Below are 19,935 nucleotides of genomic sequence, written 5' to 3'. Positions count from 1 at the left end.
AATATAACACCTCAGAATATACTATTCAACTCCCAAGTCTATAAAAAAATAAATCGTGTTGTAACAGCACGAGCTTTACATTTAAAATTTTACAGGTTCAAAATTAAGACAAAAACGTGGATTGGATTTTATTGGCGACTCAATTCTACTGCTGTGGAATATCCTTTTGTCTATTGCTGTTTTATATTTACTCTTCCATAGTCGACTCCCTGGTCTGACTATAATATCGCAAGCTGCGCCCGACAATGCAACAGATAAAGTAACTTACCATCATTATATATTATTCGGGCTGCTCATTTCCGGGATTGTTACGTTTGTAATATACTTTATATGTCGGTACCTAGTGTCGCGCCATCGCAGCAGAGCTAGCACCTTGAGGAATTCCTCCAGCACAGATTCGAATCGCTTTACAATAGATTTTAGCAACCAAGAAAATTTTGGAAGATTTCAACAGGGCAACAGTGTCGACATTTCACTGAATGCAGTTTAAATTTTCAGGAGATTTACGCTGTCGGTATCGTAAAACTCATAGATGAATGTCCTATGAACTTTAAATTGTTTTTTAAAATGGCCTCGTTTACATTCATTTTGTTTAATAGTTTTGAGTGATCACTCCAAATTCCATAATACGTAATAAGTAAAGTACTTTTTATGTTGTATCTTAGAAATTTTATGTTTGTATTTAGTGTTGTACTTAAAATTAGAACAGTGCGTATACCTGGGTTCTACCGTTGTAATTTATCAATTTTAGTCTATTAACGATTATTTTTATTTATATTTCTATTAACTAATAAATGTCACTTACACTTTTGTATTTTCTTTTCGGTTGTGATATCCTGGACTGGATAACCATAATGGCCTGCAAGCTGAGTATAGATGAGCAATCTTTACTTCGGCGCTAAGCAACTACACACCAAACACCGCTATGTCGACATACCGCCACCACAAGCCGGGTAACGTCATGATCTTATGCCACCTCATACACAGCACCACCTCGCTACCTGAGCTAACATATCATCATCCGCTGGCGCCACCGGCACAGCTCAAGCGATAGGGTCCACACTCCACTGGTTTTGCGATTTTTGCGGTTCACAACCCCCATTTGGAGATGACCGTAATTCAAGTGACCACGCCCATACCACAGGCTGTCGTTGGAGAAACATGGCTAACCCCCTGCAACTAGGGGTGGGGAGTATTTGACGGAACAGGTATTTCGGAACTGTTACCAACGTGGAACAGGAACAAGTTGTTACCGAAGATTCAAAATAACAGTTATTCAGGATGAATCTGTTCCTTTAGAATATAAGTCCGCAAAACTGGTTTTATAAGTGAAACTAGTGACTTGCGATGTTGGAACAGAATAACAGAAACAAGAACAGAATAATAACGTTTATACGGGTTGGAAATTTAATCAGCTGCGAAAGCGAAACGTAACGATGGGTGCCGAAATATCGCGAACGGGGATAATAATTCTTAAATCTAACCCATGACGAATGAACATCATTTTTGGCGGTTTTGTGAAATTATTAAATTTGAACAGTTAATGAATATTTTTATTTTCAAACGTCATATAACTGACACTTATATGTCGCTTTTACCAGGGTTTAAGTGTCATTTCTATGACACCGTGTTTGAGCGGCGTATAAGTACTACTTACACTCCGCCGGCGTATAAATAAAACATTTATGCTCCGCCGGAGTATAAATATGTGAAAATCATAGTGGTTGTCAACCATAGTAACCATGGTAAGTGAAATCAAGGCAATTCCTTAATGAAGCAAGAAGATAGGAAATAATCATTTCAAAAGAAGATTAATCGTTTGAAAATAAAATATTGTATTTCATTCGGAGTTTAAGTGACTTCATGTGACTCGTATGGACTTAATTCGCCTCGCTATCGCTCGGCGTTTAATCGTCCATACTCGACACATAAAGTATCACTTAAACTCCTAATAAAATAAATATCTATTATTTTAAAGTAGGAGTATAATATAAAAATTTATAAATGAACACAAACTGCAAATTATAAAAATAAAAAGTTTATACATATTTGAATAAAATAAACATATAATATAATAATACAATAAATACAATAAATACAATAAATAATACAATAAATAATATAATAAAATAAGCAAATCAACGTAACACTTTGGTATTTTAATTATTTTCCAAATATAAATTCTGAATATAAAAATTTCAAGAATTTACATTTAAAAATACCAAGCGACTTACACTTTGGTGGCCGAGACGGTTTCGACGATCCGTCAATAGCATACCGGTTTTAGAAAAAACCCTTTCACAGGGAACACTTGTCGCCACACAACACAATTTGTTCTTCATAATTTTTGTTAAATTGGGAAAATTATGTGAATTTGTTTTCCACCAAAGCAATGGATCTTCAGTCCTTGGAAGGAAACTTTCATTGATATAATTATCAATCTCAATGATCGCTCGAGACATGGCAGTACCAGAACTACCTGAACCTCCCTGAGGCCGTAGTTCTGCCAAGCTCTTGTCAAAAGAGTTCCATATAGAAAATTTCTCTGGAGCATTAACGGCTGAAGTGCTGGCAGAAGTTAAATTAATGTTTGGGTTCAATTTCTCCTTATTTTTAATTTCTTCAGCCAATTCATTTAACAAATTTTTTTTTACATTTGCTGCGTTGTTTTTATCTCTAAAACCCATGTGTTTAAATCGGGGATCCAAAAACGTACATATCCCAAGCGTTTTGCTGGATTCAATGCTTCCAAAGCGCTGATCTATTTGATTTTTTACTTCTCTTATGACTGTTTGAACAGCAGGTAAATAGGTGCTGTTAAATTGATTTTCAATAACGTCGTAGAAACCTCTTACTAGAGGAATTACCAAGGATGCCGTTGGGTAGTTTTCGCCGCTTACAATTTTGGTGACATTTTCGAATGGGCGCAAAACGTCACATAGTTCAGCACAAATTTGCCATTCTTCAGAGTTTAAAATTGGTACTGTAGCTTTGTCCATTAGAGCAATAGTACCCCTTAAAGCGTCTTTTAATTCAATAAAACGCTCCAGCATGTAAAAAGTCGAGTTCCACCTGGTTGAAACGTCTTGAATGACTTTCTTAGGATCCATATTATTATTCTTTTGGAAATTCATTAACTTCTCCTTTCCAATAATGCTTCTCTTGAAATATGAAACCACATTTCTTACTTTTATTATAACTGTGTCCACTAATTTCAGGGAATTTTGGACAACCAAATTAATGGAATGGGCAAAACATCCAAAATGCTTTAGTTGCAAAATGTCTCTTATTGCATGCGTAATATTATTCGCATTATCCGAAATAACTAAAGCGACTTTACCTTGCATCTTCCATTTAATAATAATTTTTTCCAATTCGGTGGACAAATTTTGGCTGGTATGGGATTCATTCATCTGAATGCATTCCAAAAGCAGAGATTTTAGCTTAAAATTGGCATTTATAAAATGAGCAGTTACTGCCAAGAATGCATCATTATTTGATGACGTCCAACAATCTGTGGTTAATGACACATTTTGTATCATCAAAATTCCCTCTTCCATGTCTTGTCGACACTTTTCATACGCCGCAGGAACAAGGCTTTTGCTGATAGTGCGACGATCGGGAAGTTTGTACGTTGGATTTAAACATTCCACAAAACCCCTAAAACCTTGATCTTCGACGATACTAAATGGTTGATAATCTTTCGTAAATAGTTTTATCAATGAATCATTGATTTTTTTTTGGGCAGAGGAATTTAGTTTTTTTGGCGCAAAAAACGATGTTATGTTTTCTTGTGCACTTTTGGGTTTTGCGCTAGTTCCTGGTGCAATTATTAGCAGTATCTGTGTCCGATTTCTGTAATATTTTACATTAATTATTGCAAATATTTCTAATAATTCACTTACCTCTACTGGGGTTTGATTAATATTGCTTCCTTCAATTTCCTGAGAGCCCGTGAACTTTCTGCTAATTTGAATAGCGGGATGCTTTCTTTCAACGTGTTTTTTTAAGTTACTAATGGAACTTTTAAAACTTAAATGTTGCTTGCAAATATCACATTTTGCTATTTGCTGGTCAACTTGAGTGAAAAAATTCCATATTTCACTCCTCTTATTATTTTTACTCATTTTGCAATGATGCAACGTACTGCAAGAAAATAATAAAATAAGTAAAATTTAATAAAATTTTGTAATCATTTTTTTTGGTAGCGACATACTTTTTTTTAATAAGCATGCATTAAATTATGATGAATCAATATATAAATATAAAAATAAATATATTACAAAAATGTTTCAATTTTTAATATTTTAAAATAAATACGATTTCAAACTTATGTTTAATTTAGACTTACCTCAATGTTAATCGAAATTTAAAATTAATGATGAAAAAGCGCCACAGAACTAAATTCGGCTATGAACAGGAACAATGAAAAATATAACAAAACTGTTGAAGAACCACCACAACCAGCCGACTAGACTCGAAAAATGAAATTTTTAGGTATGCTACCGAAACCCGAAACGGAGTTTTATGGTAATAATAACAAACGACAAATATTCGGAAAACACCTGGTTTTTCTTGTAGGTTTAGGTCACACCGCTCTCTCGTCGAATTGTTAACCGGAAATGCAATAATAAATGCATTTCCGGTTAAAACCCTTTGTCGGTATTGTTCTAAAGGTCCAACCACCCAACCTATAGGCGTACTCTTTTTCAATTATTACAATCATAAAGTGCCAGGAGTTGATTTTTTATGCCCTGTTTTGGTGAACCACTCCGTACAGTGGAATGTTAAAATTTAGCTTTTTCTGAAAAGTTTTCGATGAGCGCCTCGATTTCTTCCTATTATAATATTTTGTACGTGGTGATTCCGTGAATATCCAATAATAACATATTTTTAAAGAGTTAAAATAAAGGCATAGGTACCTAAAAAATAGAGAATTATTTGGAATAAAGAATTTTATTTAATAAAGGCACTGTTGTATTTGGATGTAGTCATACAATAGTTTATATATTCATGATTTAATATATTTTTTAATTTAGTTTTTTCCAATAAAATAGTAAACTAAGAAATTAGATAACAGCAACAAGAAACAACATATAGGAACGTCAATTTTCTCTTACAGGCTATGTTGGTTATAAATAAAAATTATTAAATCTTTATATTAAATAAAAAAAAATCTTAAGTAACAATTTCAGATTCCGAAGACAAAATCCGAAGACCAAAATCGTAACGTAACGCTAACGAGTACGTAAAGAACAAAAAACAGTTTTATCTGTAGCAGTGCCGCATAGTAGGTATACGGGATGAAAGTGTTCTTCCTAGGAAACGCAGTAACAAGTTGTTCCAGAATCACTGTTATTTGGAACTGTTCCTAAAATGGAACAGTAACAAATTGTTCCTGTTCCTGAAAAAAGTAACAATTCCCCATCCCTACCTGCAACTGTGACTGTGAGTGTTGGTGCTGACAGTGAGCTTTCCGCTAGCCTTGACTAACCACGGACGTTGGTTATCCAAACCCGGTGTACACAACAAACTCTTCTCCAAGAAAAAGTGCATAGTGACAGTATGTTATCAAAAGGTTGTTAATGACTGTTACTCCGCTTCCATGAACTTTTTTTTTAAATTGTTCTCATATTTACATTTTTTTTTTGGCTGTAACAGTTACTTTTACTCCAGAGACAGTGTTCCATAGAACTGCTTAAATCCGAAATACAGACATATACGAATAGAGATCAACAATTAATATTAAATAATTTCTCTAAATTTTCGCGGTTTACCGCCCACTTTAAAAATTCACTTTGTTATCAATAGCCACGTTTTTCTGATCCAGCTCTAAAAAGAAACGGGAAAGATAAGAGGGTCGCAGTCAGTATAATTTTACCAGTCATTCGAGTGACACATTTTTAAGTTTTGCAAGAATAATAATTCAAAATTCCAAGTGTTAGGGGAATTTTCGAATACAGCCCATTTCAAGAGCGTGGTGCTGGATGTATAATTTTGCAAGCTAGGTGCATTCCTTTTCTTTAGTTGAAATAGAAAGAAACGCACGCGGTGAAATGCCGGATTTGAAATAAAAGGCGTCTTCTCGAATATCAAGCAGCCTACACGCCATCAAAGGTAAAAATACATATTTATTTTTCCCAGGGAATCGCTAGAATGATTTCTATATAATAGTTTCGGCCTTATATTAATATTAAATGGGTTTGCAACATCTGCGATATTTAAAAGGTGACATAGTTGCCTACAATAAGGGCCATACTACTAGCCAAAGGGCTTAGATCAAGACATATAGATTTTTTTTTTTTGTTGCATTTGTTACCTTCGAGCTTTTCTTTTCTTATAATGGAGGCAAGGTATCTCCGGAAAGAGGAACTGTTGTGGGAATTGCGATTTCGGGGTGTTGCTGCATTCCTTGGCGAGGAAGGGCAAGCTAAAACGGTTGCAGAAATGGAGGCGGCGTTGACTCCTATGATCGCTAGTGAACGGGAGGGGACTGTCGTTGAATACCCTCGATATGAATATGATTATGACGTCGAAATCCCATTGATTGAGACAAAGTACCGTAACATGCTAATAAGTATTAATCAATACCAAAATCCAAGAGCTAAAGTCAATCGAAAACGATTACATTCACAAATTCTTCACATAGTAAATAGAGTAAATGTAGCACCAATTGATGAAGCTACAGCGGAACAGTTAGAATTAAGGCGGAAGTGGATGGCAGAGTTTGGGCCGTCTTCGTCGAAATAGTTCTTCGTCAGATTCTAGTACTGCTTCCAGTCGAAGAAGTCCGCAGAATCCACCTCACCAGCCACCTCATTCGACCCCACAGAATGTTCAACTACTAACAAATCCACTAAAATCGATTCCTGTTCATAAATGGGATTTAAAATTTAATGGGGAAGCGACTAGTTGTACTGTAATGTCGTTCTTAGACCGTGTTGACGAACTAAAGGTAGCGAGACATATTTCCGACGCAGAATTATTTACATCGGCCATAGATTTTTTTGAGGGGAAGGCACTCTTGTGGTTTAGATCTGTTCAGGGTAGATGTAGGAATTGGACGGAATTATAAGCTTTGCTACTGTCTCATTACTTACCACCTGATTACTGACATAGATTGTTTAGCGATATCCTAGCGTGTACGCAGGGGCCAAATGAAAAAATTGTTGATTATATCGCGGCAATGTCTGCTTTGTTTAATAGACATGGGTCGATCTCTGAAGATGTTCGTTTAAGTATATTGACACGTAACCTGCCACCTTTTTACACTGAACAGTTGCCAGTAGTATATTCCGTTGAAGAGCTTGAGGTAGAGTGTTTGAAATTAGAAGTGAAGAAATACAGGGTAGATTATTATAAACCACCGTCTCGACAAACACACGACTTTGTGGAACCTGTATTAGCGTGTATCGATGCAGTGGATATTCCTACTACTTCTTCTAGTACCAGTAAAGGTAATTGTTATAACTGTGGACAAGGTGGACATTATGCGCGAGTTTGCAAAGAGCCAAAACGTCGTCATTGTTATAAATGTCTTACTCCGGGATTTACTGTTCGAAATTGTCCAAAATGTAAAGCGGGAAACGGCAATGCGGGTCGTCAGGAGTCCGGACAATCGCCCCGCAATTAGAAATAGTCGCTCCGGAAAATATTCACGTCGACTCGGCAATCCGTGTACGTTTAGATTTCGTGTTGGCAAGTACTATAGATGATGAACGACCAAGAAACGTCATCCTGTACAGTCGCAAATGGTGAACAATGTAGTGTAGTAGGAGAAATTCAGGTCCCATTTCAATTACGTGATCGTATCCGAGTTTTAGATGTACTAGTTATTCCATCATTGAGCCACACATTTGTCTTCGGAACTGACTTTTGGCGTGCTATGGCTATAGTGCCTGATCTTCGACATGGCGAGTGGAATTTTAATGCAAATGCGGAGGTATCAATAATTCAAGAAGCTGCGAAATTGTCACCGGAACAACAAGCGCGTCTCAGAGCGGTAATAGAGAACGAGTTGCCTGCAAGTACAGATAAAATCGGTTGCATCCATTTAGTGGAACACGTTATTAAAACAACGGGTGAACCTATCAAACAGCGCTTTTAACCCATTTCTCCAGCTCTAAAGAAGCACCTCGATATCGAGCTAGACAAAATGTTAAAGGACGGGATAATCGAGCCGTCGAACTCGCCGTGGAGTTCACCAATAGTTTTAGTGAAAAAAAAAAGGGTCATACTGGTTTTGCGTTGATTATCGGAAGGTAAATAGTGTAACTGTAAAAGACGCATACCCCCTTCCCTTCGTTTCACATACGCTTGATAAACTTGGCGACTCTTCATATTTGTCCTCATTAGATATAAAAAGCGCATTCTGGCAGATCCCGGTACCTGAAGAATCGCGTGCTATCACAGCTTTTACTGTCCCCGGTAGAGGACTGTTTCAGTTTCGGCGTATGCCATTCGGACTTCATAATTCGGTAGCAACTTTCCAGAGGCTTATAGATCGTGTTGTTATAGGTGTCGATTTAGAGGAATACGTCTTCGGGTACCTAGATGACATAGTAGTAGTTAGTAGGGACTTTAAAACACATTTAGAGGCACTTCGGGAAGTGTTTCGTCGATTAAAGGCAGCTGGACCAACGGTAAACAAAGAAAAATGTCATTTCTGCCGCCCTGAGTTGAAATTTTTGGGTTATATCGTAACCAATAAGGGTTTGAGAGTTGATCCAGAAAAGGTGGAAGCGATTGTCAATTATCCTGTTCCTAAAACCGTTAAGGAAGTAAGACGATTTTTAGGTGTAGCAGGGTGGTACCGCAGATTTGTTCCTTCTTTTGCTACGGTCGCTGCACCTCTTACAAACCTAATGAAGAAAAATAAACAATTTCAATGGAGTTCGGGGTGCGCTGAAGCATTTGCTACGCTCAAGGAATGTCTTATTTCTGGTCCCGTGTTACGATGTCCAGATTTTAGTTTACCTTTTTCTATTCAGTGTGATGCAAGTGATTTTGGCATAGCAATCATTTTATCTCAAACACATGAGGATGGGGAATATGTAATAACTAGAGAGCGGATTTTATGAAATTTGCATATCTGTTATTTTTTGCATATAAGTCTTGATATTTAATATGTGAACGAATCATGCTAATTAAAAATGAATACAGCTATAAAAAAATTGCATATTTGCATATATTTGCCTTCTGCTGCATATTTCACCAAACGGGTGCATATTTTGCATTTTTATCAATTTTTGTACTAATTTGAAAAAAAAATTATCGTCGTTCTATCGGAATTTATCTAGAAAGACGAAATTTTATGAATCATATTGCAGATATTATCCTGAGTTTAAAATAACTAGGAAAGGTTTGGGTTTTATGGTAGTTTGGAAACACCGCTGGGTATTAATCCATCCTTCCAGGTAAATTCGCGCCCTAATTACTTTAGGAAATACCGTTAATTCCCAAAATTTTTGTTCGTTGGTTAAGTGGTGGTCTAAGGGACGTTATACTATTATTTTTCATCGTGAGTTTGTATTGAAAGCAATTAAAGGGATACAGGTGAATCAATATGTCGAAGAGAACTCAAATTAATTTATGAATTAAACCTTTTCCTGAACTTATTCTTCAAGAACGAACTGTGTTTTGTCGCGCCTGCCCTAAACCGGTAAGTATTTTTACATCTGTGGACGTAGTACGCAGTTTTTCTATTTGCAAATACTTATACTTATTTTAGAATCACTGGAAAAACTTTTTGTTAGAATATTTCGAAAAAAATCTAAAAATAAATTGTTACCAAAATAGTAATTAAATAGTGGATTACTACTATTTTTTAATTTGTCCTATTTATATTTATTTTTTAGTATAAGAATAATATCTTTAAAAACGTGATTTATGTGTTAGTGAGATGTAATTAAACACTTTGCAATGTGATTTCTGTATTTTTTGTAATAAAACGTAAGCTCGGGAACCCTGTTTTTGTATTTTATAAATAAATTTAGTTCGCTTTTTTTTAATTTTTGGAGCATATGCATCTGCATATCTCTGCATATATTAAGAAAGTTACTGCATATTTGCATAAATTTGGTGCATATCATATGATCATATTTCTCAAAATTTTGGTGCATATTTTCCGCTCTCTAGTAATAACTTTCATAAGTCGATCCTTGGACAAGCGTGAACGTAATTTTACAGTGACAGAAAAAGAATGCTTAGCAGTTGTTTTTGGAATAACGAAATTTAGGCCATATATAGAAGGAATAATAGTCGTAACGGATCATTTTAGTTTGAAATGGTTACATAACCTTCGAGACCCCTCAGGAAGATTAGCTCGTTGGAGTGTTAAACTTCAATAGTTCGACTTTGAGATAATTCATCGTAGTGGACGTTGTCATGTTGCGCCTGACGCACTTTCGCGAGCTGTACCAGTGCTCGATGAGGTGAAAATTATTCATCATGAAGTCAAGGATAAATGGTATCGTAAAATGGTCGCGAAAGTCAAAGAATCTCCGCTTAACTATCCGTTATGGCGAATTGAAGATGAGACTGACAAGTTACTTCGTAGAGTAAAAGATAGTAAATATCCTGAGCTTTCTGGCGAGGTTGATCTATGGAAACAAGTTGTTCCGAAAGAAAAGCGGTTAGAAGTATTAAAACGATATCACGATGACGAACGCGCAGAACACATGGGAGTGTATAAAACCTTTCATAGGATAGCTGAGAGATTTTATTGGCCAAAAATGCGTCATGACATTGCTAGTTATATTCGGGGTTGTAGAAGTTGCATTACAAATAAACCAGAGCAAAAAGCTCCTTCGGGTTTAATGGCGGGTAAGTCTGATATTTAAAGACCTTGGGAACAGATATATGTTGATATAGTGGGGCCGTTGCCGAAATCTATTCATGGATATAGGTATATTTTGTCGGTGATGGATTACTTTAGCAAATTTGTGCTGTACTTTCCGTTACGTCACGCTACAAGTAAAAATGTTTGTAATTTACTGGTAGATCATATTTTTTGTATGTTTGGCGTACCCAGAATTTTGGTCTGTGATAATGGAAAACAGTTCGGTGGTCATGAATTTAGACAATTAGCTAGCAAATATATCGAATATATTTTACGCCGTTATACCATCCGCAACGAAATGCTGTCGAACGCACACACAAAACGTTGTCCACCGTGTTACGAGCTTATATCGAAAAAGACCATCGACGATGGGATAAATATCTCCAAAAAGTTGCATGCGCAATACGCTCTAAACAAGAATCAAGGCAACAATCTCCATATTTTATTAATTTTGGCCGTGAGATCATCTTAGCTAGAGATGAGCATAATCCGAGTAATAAAGACAATTCTGTCAATCGAGAAAAAGGTTTTCAAAAACTATACGCGGACGTTCGTAAACATCTTGATGCTGCTTTCGAACGTCATAAAACTACTTATAATATGCGACGTCGCGATGTTCGGTATACCATAGGCGATAAAGTTTGGCACCGGAATTATGGGAAGTCCAAAGGGGCTGACTACATTACATCTAAATTTCTTGCTAAATTTGTCGGTCCATTTTCTGTCAGAACAGTCATAAACCCTTGGACATACGAACTTCAGGATGATAATGGCAAGTCAGTTGGCGTTTGGCATGCCAAAGATGTGAAACCGGATGTAACGTAGTTTAGACTTTTTTTTCCCAATGATTGGGGGTGGTAATGGGCCTCTTTGAGGGTTTTGCTAAGCCATTACACGAACATCTACATGTTCGTCGTTCGTTATAGAGATGATGCAAAACTTTGTGAGGGTTTTGTTGAGCGTGTCGACCCACTGTTCCTTTGTTTCGTTTCTGGTGCCAGTGTATTGAGTTGTAGGTGCCTCAATACCACGTGCGTATGAAGCCTATTGTCCTTAAGCTGATCCCAGAGAGGATCCACAACTTCTCTTTCTTTCATTCAGGGTAACTTTCTATTTTTTTTTTTTGTAAAAATTTGAAAAATTTTTCGAGGAAAGGGTGGGATTTGTAACAGTTACTTTTACTCCAGAGACAGTGTTCCATAGAACTGCTTAAATCCGAAATAGAGACACATACGAATAGAGATCAACAATTAATATTAAATAATTTCTCTAAATTTTCGCGGTTTGCCGCCCACTTTAAAAATTCACTTTGTTATCAATAGCCATGTTTTTCTGATCTAGCTCTAAAAAGAAACGGGAAAGATAAAAGGGCGCAGTCAGTATAATTTTACCAGTCATTCAAGTGACAGCTTTTTAAGTTTTGCAAGAATAATAATTCAAAATTCCAAGTGTTAGGGAAATTTTCGAACACAGCCCATTTCCAGACCGTGGTGCTGGATGTATAATTTTGCAAGCTAGGTGCATTCCTTTTCTTTAGTTGAAATAGAAAGAAACGCACGCGGTGAAATGCCGGATTTGAAATAAAAGGCGTCTTCTCAAATATCAAGCAGCCTACACGCCATCAAAGGTAAAAATACATATTTATTTTTCCCAGGGAATCGCTAGAATGATTCGATATAATAGTTTCGGCCTTATATTAATATTAAATGGGTTTGCAACATCTGCGATATTTAAAAGGTGACATAGTTGACTACAATAAGGGCCATACTGCTAACCAAAGGGCTTAGATCAAGTTTTTATATATTTTGCAATTTTGTTCTTAAACTTACTTGAATCCCCGTGGGTCCGGCGATTTTTCGAAGAGGGGAATATGTCACATTACACTTGTTGGGTTTTTAAAATTTCAACGGGGAGGCCGTAATGTTGAGCTTGCCATAGATTAATGAACTGTGATTTTGCAAGCTCATCACGAGAGTCTTCCTGGGCTCGTGCCGGAGCTTCGGAAGGCAAAGTGTTGTGTCCTGAGGCAACACCAAAAGCCGGGAAGGAATGGTTGGCGGACAGTTGGTAAAAGACCGGTGGAAGACGAAGACGAGTTCACCACTTACTATTGTACATATGTTAATATATAGTGTACCGTGATAAATAAAGCGTTTACCACAGCGTTTACACTACAATCGCCCTAGGCCACCGCACACACTGTGTGTGTGCGGTGGCCTAGGGCGATTTAAGCTAGGTAAGTAGTTTTGGTTTGCGGAATTAAGATCGCAACACAAAAGATAGAAAATTATCAAAAAATCAAAAATACAAAAGGTCGAATAAAAAAATATCAAAAATACATTGCGTCGAAACAAAAAATCGAAAACTAAATATCGAAATACAAAAGGTCGAAACCATAAAACATTGTATATGAAATCATCAAACATCAAATGAAAATTTGATGTAAAAAATGCACATAATAATCTTCGGTATCACTCCACTCTTGAGTAAACTGTTTTACAACGTTAGCTAATCTCTCGTTTCTGTCTTTACACTGTTTACTTTCTTTCTCCTTATAGCCTGCCAATTGCTGATCTAATTTTATATTCTGGTATGCTTGTTCTTCTAATAATCCTGACTTGACTGGACATATCAAGAAATTTATCTAAGTGATTCACAATATAGGGAGCCAGATATGAGAAAGATGATTCAAAACGAGCAGTCATATGAGTGGGTATAGTCAATTGTTTATCAACAAATCTAATCTCTACTACGGGAATCACTTCTTTTCGACAGTTTAGAGAATAAATAATCCGGCACTTTTTTAGCCAGCACCTTGCTCACAAAAGACACATAATGAATAAAACGCTGTTCATTAAGTTTAAGCTGGCCTAAAGATCGCAAATAGGGTGTTACATTTTTAAAAAGTGGCACATGGGTCGTAAACCCAATTGTACTGGATTTTTTGTAATCTGTATTTAAGATTTTCGGTCAAAGATGGACCATAAACTATATCGCAATATGTCAAGTGAGAAAGAACGAGCGAATTAATCAAAACTAATTTAGAACCTTCATCCAAGATTGTTCTAAGCGGAGCTAGTTGTTTTAGCCTAAGGTAACACATTCTGCAAAGAAGGGAAATGTGTTCAGAAAATTCCAATTTCGAATCTAAAATAACACTCAGACTTGTTACAGTATTATGACATGGAATTTTGATGTTATTAATAAACAACTCGTGTTGCAGATTCTGAAGTTGATTGGGATTTCCAAATAATATGTTAACACATTTTTTAGAGTTAAGAAACAATGAGTTACAACTGGTCGGCTTATAAATTTATTCTAAGTCTAGGTTAACTTTCTGCCGAGCAAATTCCTCATCTTGTGGATGGAAGCTAAAATATATTTGGATGTCATCAGCATATAAATGAATTTTGCAATACCTTGGAACAAATTGAATATCCGATATAAAAATAGAGAACAAAAGAGGCTCCAAGATTGATCCCTGGGGAACTCCACTTTCCACTTTACGTAAACTAGAAATTTCTTGATAAGTGTTAAAATTAATACGAGACAACTGATGACGGTTGATTAAATTGTAAGGAATGCGGTAGTGTCGAAAACACAAAACACGAAATGTTGCAATGTTAGCAAACTGCCAACTTCCATACATCCCTCTTGCGGAATCAGGTGGCATAATGTTCAGGTTGATAAAATAGTAGAGTTAAGCAATATTTAGTTTATTTGAGGCTTGTGCATGAATTGGGAGTAAGCAGAAGTAGAGTGATAGAAGTAGTTATTGTTAGTGTAGAAAAGAAGAGTGAAATAAAGGTGTGAAAGTGAGTTATTAATACGTTTCCACCCTGGTAACCATCCATCAGGGGATTCGTGGCAAACAGAGGTTATCACAAAATAACTTTGAAACCACTCTAATGTCAAATCACCAACTCCATAATATGCAAGTTTCTCCACTAAACAGTTAATATCTAGAGAGTCGAAAGCCTTCGATAGATCTAAAAGGGTTAGTGACGTGATAACGCCTAGCATCCGTATTTCTCAATATGTCATCAGTTATAGACAGGAGTGCAGTTGCCGTACTATAATTTTTGCGAAAACCAGATTGTACTTTGGGCAAAATATTTATTAATGTAGAAATATAATCCGAGAATTGTTCATATATGACAGTTTCTGCTATCAACAAAAGAACAGGTTGTATGCTGATCGGTCGAAGATCATTTAGACAGTCTACCTTAGAACGCTTTGGAATTGGTGTGACATTAGAAATATTCCATAAGTTTGGAACCAAACCTTGTTCGAAAGAAAAATTTATTATATGAGTGAGTTGATCACATATGAACGGCAAGGAAAGCTGGAGCATGCGAGCTGGTATTCCATCATATCCTGCTAATTATTTTGTTCCTTTTGTATTAATTTTGTTGCTCTGTAATTGGTTTTGTAAAAACTGTTGGGCAATAAACGCTATTATTATTATAAACGCTATTATTATTATTATTATTAAAGATGATTTTAATTTTAGAGTCACTTTAGCTATTTTCTCGACCTCAACAGGTGAGTATATAAATTTAGGTTTATTGGAATTAGAAAAAGTGGCACGTTTAAAATAATTTCTAAACTGTCGGGAGGCAGTAGTTTTTGGAATGCAATCAACAAAGAAATTATTCACAGTCTCCGCACTAAAAAGATCGGGCGGAATTGAATCTCCAACCTTTGGAGCAACAAAATTCCACTTTCTCAAATTTGACCAAAAGAACTTAGGATTTGTTTACAGTTGTTTTTGAAATTAAAAGCTAGAAAATTTTGTTTCTCACGTTTCAGAGCAAAAACGAGTGCAGCGAGCACATTTAGGTATTATTCAAAATTATATAAGTCCGGAAAACCCAGCAACCTGAACGTGCTCGCTGCGTTCGCATTCTAAGGTTTTTTTTTTAAGTAATAAGTCTCTAAATTTATTATTTCAAGTACACCGAACCAATTTCGACCAGATTCTTTCTTAATAAGTTTTATGATACTAAAATGCAAAAAAAGAACGTCTCGAATGCGGGCGTAGCCAGCACGTTTAGGTGTAATTTAAAAAAATATTTATTGCTGTGCCCGATAGCTAAATTATTAAGAACAATTTTGTTGTTTAAAGATTGTTTTGATCTGTGGGATTGAAACATTCTGAAAGTGGTGGCTACGCTCGCCTTTTAGAAGTTGATTTGTCTTAAAATAATTTATCTCCATAGAGAAATCTCGAGAATGATCATAATTACAACTTAAGTACATTTAATGACCGTTCATTGAGACTATACTGCGCAAAAAAATCAGAGGTGCAAGCACTTTTGAGTTAAAAATATTTCAAGCTAGGCGTGAGAAGTTTTATTGCGCTTTGGAACACCAACTAAGGTATTCCCACTTGACGAAAGACCACTACCAACTATTGGTTTAGATATCCTTTTGTCGTTAAAAGAAGGTTTTCCTTTGGGGCTGCTACCAGAGTTAAGTTGTTTATCATTCTTATTGCCACGTTTTTTATGAGTCACCAGTGTTTACCATCCTGGAAGACATCATCGTCTGCGTCATATTGAGTTTTGTTGTCATCTTCATTGATATAGATAATTTCATTCATGATTTGCAGCTGTTTATCGTGCATCAGCTGTACATTTTTTGTTTTCTTATAATCAGCAGCAGTACCTGGAGTAATAAGTAGACAGCGGATTTCTGTCGGGCTACGTCACGATTATACGTGGGGAAGCGCTGGATCGCCGGGACTCAGTAGCGGGTGATAGATAATCACTAAATCTAATCGTCACTTATTCCATAAATACAATTAATGATTTATTAATCAAACGGCTACGTAAATGAGAACGGGAATTAACAGCAGAGTGCAACGAAGCAGCGTTATTCTAATCTCAAATAAACGAAGTGAAGCCCGTAACTGCAATGAATTCCCATCCCGTACGAGCCGTACCGAGTTTGGCCTTGCCTAGCCCGACAGAAATCCGCTCTCTAGTAATAAGTCTTTTATCACTCGCACACTGAGGTTTTTCAACGATCACGATTGAATTCGCAGTTTTATTGTACAGGGTGATTGCGAAATAAGTGCAAATATTTTAACCACGGCATCCTCCACCCTAGTAGAGCCGAAATATAGAAAAAACAAATTAAAAATCGAATGGGGCAAAACCCCCATGAACCACCCTCGGTACGAAGGCACTGAGCCACCTTGTAAACAGAGTTGGAAAAACGTTCGAATAAAAAGGACCTAAACACTTTCAGTTTCAATTAAAAGTAAAACCGACTTTTTGCTGCTTATCATTCGTTCATTCATTTACTCATTCATCGTTAAAGGTCAGTGTGAAAGTTTTTTGGTAATTTTGATTCTGACGGATGTTTGGTCCTTGTCACAACGATTTTACATTGTTTATTGGAACAGAAATAAGAGCAACTTAGAATGCTACTACCTTTTTACAAGAAATGTTGAAAATGTTGTCCTTGACTAGCAATACAGGCGTCAGAGCGTCGCAAGAGGTTTGTTGATAGGTAAAAAAACACCGGAGTAGCGACTGCCACTTTCACTTGTTGAGGCTCTTCGATAATTTCTAGACACTGTTGATTTCCACAAACGAACTGTTTCATCCAACTGATACACATTTATCGAAAACCGTCTCTTGAAATCGTACTTGTTGACGAGTATGTGGAGTTCCATCGGACAAAAAGTGAGTTACACAAAGTGGAGAATCAGCGGGCTCCAAACCCTGTACTTTGTCAACATGGTATGGATGTGGTCGTATTCTTTTAATGTAGGATGCACTACAAGCTTTGAAAATCCAACTTCTTCTTCCTGTCCTATCACGGCCACGATCGTGAGTTTGAAGTTGAAGGTACCATGATCTCGGAGTTGCTGTACCACTGATGCAAATGTTCGCGCACACCAATTACCATTTCGACACAATCTGCATGGGAAAACTCCACCATAAACAGATTTCACCGACCGCTCGATGCTAACTGGTCCTTTTCGTGTTTTTCACGTTGCGATTAAAAAAGTGCCTGATAAAGTAACTTTTTTGGTTCTTAATCCGACTCGCTCTGTTCCATTCATTGTAGTAATTATGTAGGTCACAAAACAGTCCAGCGGCGCGTACAACAATTTACATTTAATTTCAAATAATTTTTTCTAGACACTGCTACTACTTACGACCGTGAATTTTACCCAGTGACATAATCATATTGTGAGCTATTCCCCATTTTTTTTTGCAATCACCTTGTATAGGTCAATTTTAATTTGGTGAATTTCGTTAATAATTTGATGGAAGCGTTCATTTACCATGTCTACAGATGCATATTTACCAAATATCGAAGTATGTTGAACTTGCTTAAGTTGTTTAGTAAGAGTATCAACTTCAGTTTTTGAGAAGTGTAGTTGTTCTTTAAGCAATTCTATTGTTGTTGACATTTCTGCAATAGTTGCTTTGAGTTTCATGTTTTCCCGTTGGAAATTTGTGAGAATATCTTGTGAGGTCGCATTTCTTCAATGTCATCGTCGCCGTCGTCAGCAATACTTTCGTTTTCATGATAGACAATTGTTGATTTCTTGGAGCAGCAATTTGTTCTTTGTGCACAATTTTCACGAAATGTAGCTTTACAATTAACACATATCACTATTTTTTTTAATTACTGGTCTTTTACACATAGTACACTTGAAATTAATAAGAGGTGCTTTTTGAGCTGTATTAGTGTCAGCCATTTTTATGTCTTTTATTTTAGTATAAATGAACATAAATACTTAGTCGCAATAAAAGATATATTTGTTATAAGCAGGATCTTAAGGACACGTGCCAGATTACACGGTACACTAAGTTTGTAATGTAAACAAGATCAACACTGCTAAAGGATAGAGTACTAGTACGAAAACTTATCGTAACTTTTTGAAACGGTTTCTGATTAGAAACAGTTGCAGCCAAGTATAAATGTAAAAAGTAAGGAGTACTTATCTAACCACAAGCACTTCCACGATGGAGCACAGCAATAATCACTAATCACCCACACTTTTGTGAAAAAAGGAAAAATAATGGATTAGTAATTCCGCGCAAAAGGCGAAAGAATGCCGGAGCGCAACCTTCACCTTGTGCGACGCTCGCATTGCTACAATGAAACCTGTTCTGGGTAGTTCGGTTCTGGCATGGCAACTCAATAAACTGTGTTCGAACAGAGGTTTCTTACTGTTTTTTTTTTGAGAAAGTTGTTTTAAGGCTCCTCCACACAGTCATTAAAAGATGCCAAAATAAGGCAAAGCGCCGACCCATTTTGTGCTTTCATTTTAACAGTTGAAGAGCACGCATGTACGTGCTATGATATCAAAATGTTTAAGAATGCGTTTTGTATTCTCAAAAAGACGTGGCAATTTTTAAAATAAAAAATAAATGCGTAAAACTGGAGTACATTTTCAGCTAAAACTATAACTTGATGTGTTTTAAAAAATATCGAGGTGATAGAGATTTTTTTTCTACTTTAGGTACCGTTTTTTTGGTACGTCAGACAACTCAAAATATTAGCTCATCCGGTAAGCTGTAATTTATGGCCCACACAATAGAGCACCTTTTAAATACCTTAAGCTTATTTGACCACCTTAGAAGTCTCTGGTAATAGCATTAAGAAGAAGAATAATGACTATTTATATTGCTTTCGAAGCAAAACACAATAATTAATGATTTTATTTTTAATAGCTTCTGTAATTGAATAAAAATTTATTAACAAATCTGAAGAGGCTCCTAAAAATTTTTGCCGTAATCCGAATCCGCACTTTGGGTAGCATCTTTTTAATAGGGGTTTTATTTTTATTAATCGTTTTAACTTTTTTCAATCTTTTTTCGACAAACGCCTTCGTATTTGCAACAACATTGGCCTCCTCAAAATGTTTTTGAATAACTGAACTAAGAACGTACCCTTACTATTAAAACTTATTGCTGCAGCAAAGCATCACAATTGATACGACCCTCGTGCTGAAAAATGTATTCTTTTACTCGCACAAATTTATTAATGACAGAATTGTAGCATTCCATAGCATTGTTGTCAACATCGAAAAGTAAAGTAGACGACAAATTTGCAACTCTATTTAA

At 36.1% G+C, this 19,935-nt stretch overlaps 1 protein-coding gene across 1 annotated transcript; it reads right to left on the bottom strand.

Moving 5' to 3' along the window:
• Positions 1–2,198: 2,198 nt before the first annotated feature.
• LOC135143850 (E3 SUMO-protein ligase ZBED1-like) lies at positions 2,199–5,556 on the bottom strand. Its single transcript, XM_064075791.1, has 3 exons — positions 5,435–5,556; positions 3,906–4,146; positions 2,199–3,842 (listed from the first exon to the last, which is right to left on the bottom strand). The coding sequence occupies exons 1-3, from the start codon at positions 5,554–5,556 to the stop codon at positions 2,199–2,201; spliced, it is 2,007 nt and encodes a 668-aa protein (XP_063931861.1).
• Positions 5,557–19,935: the final 14,379 nt, after the last annotated feature.

This window comes from Zophobas morio, unplaced genomic scaffold, assembly GCF_036711695.1.
Source record: "Zophobas morio isolate AGI-343-1 ecotype UQ-CSIRO unplaced genomic scaffold, CSIRO_AGI_Zmor_V1 ptg000076l, whole genome shotgun sequence".
NCBI lineage: Eukaryota > Metazoa > Arthropoda > Insecta > Coleoptera > Tenebrionidae > Zophobas > Zophobas morio.
Note: the sequence above shows the minus strand (reverse complement) of the source record. Positions and strands in the feature narration are given on the sequence as shown.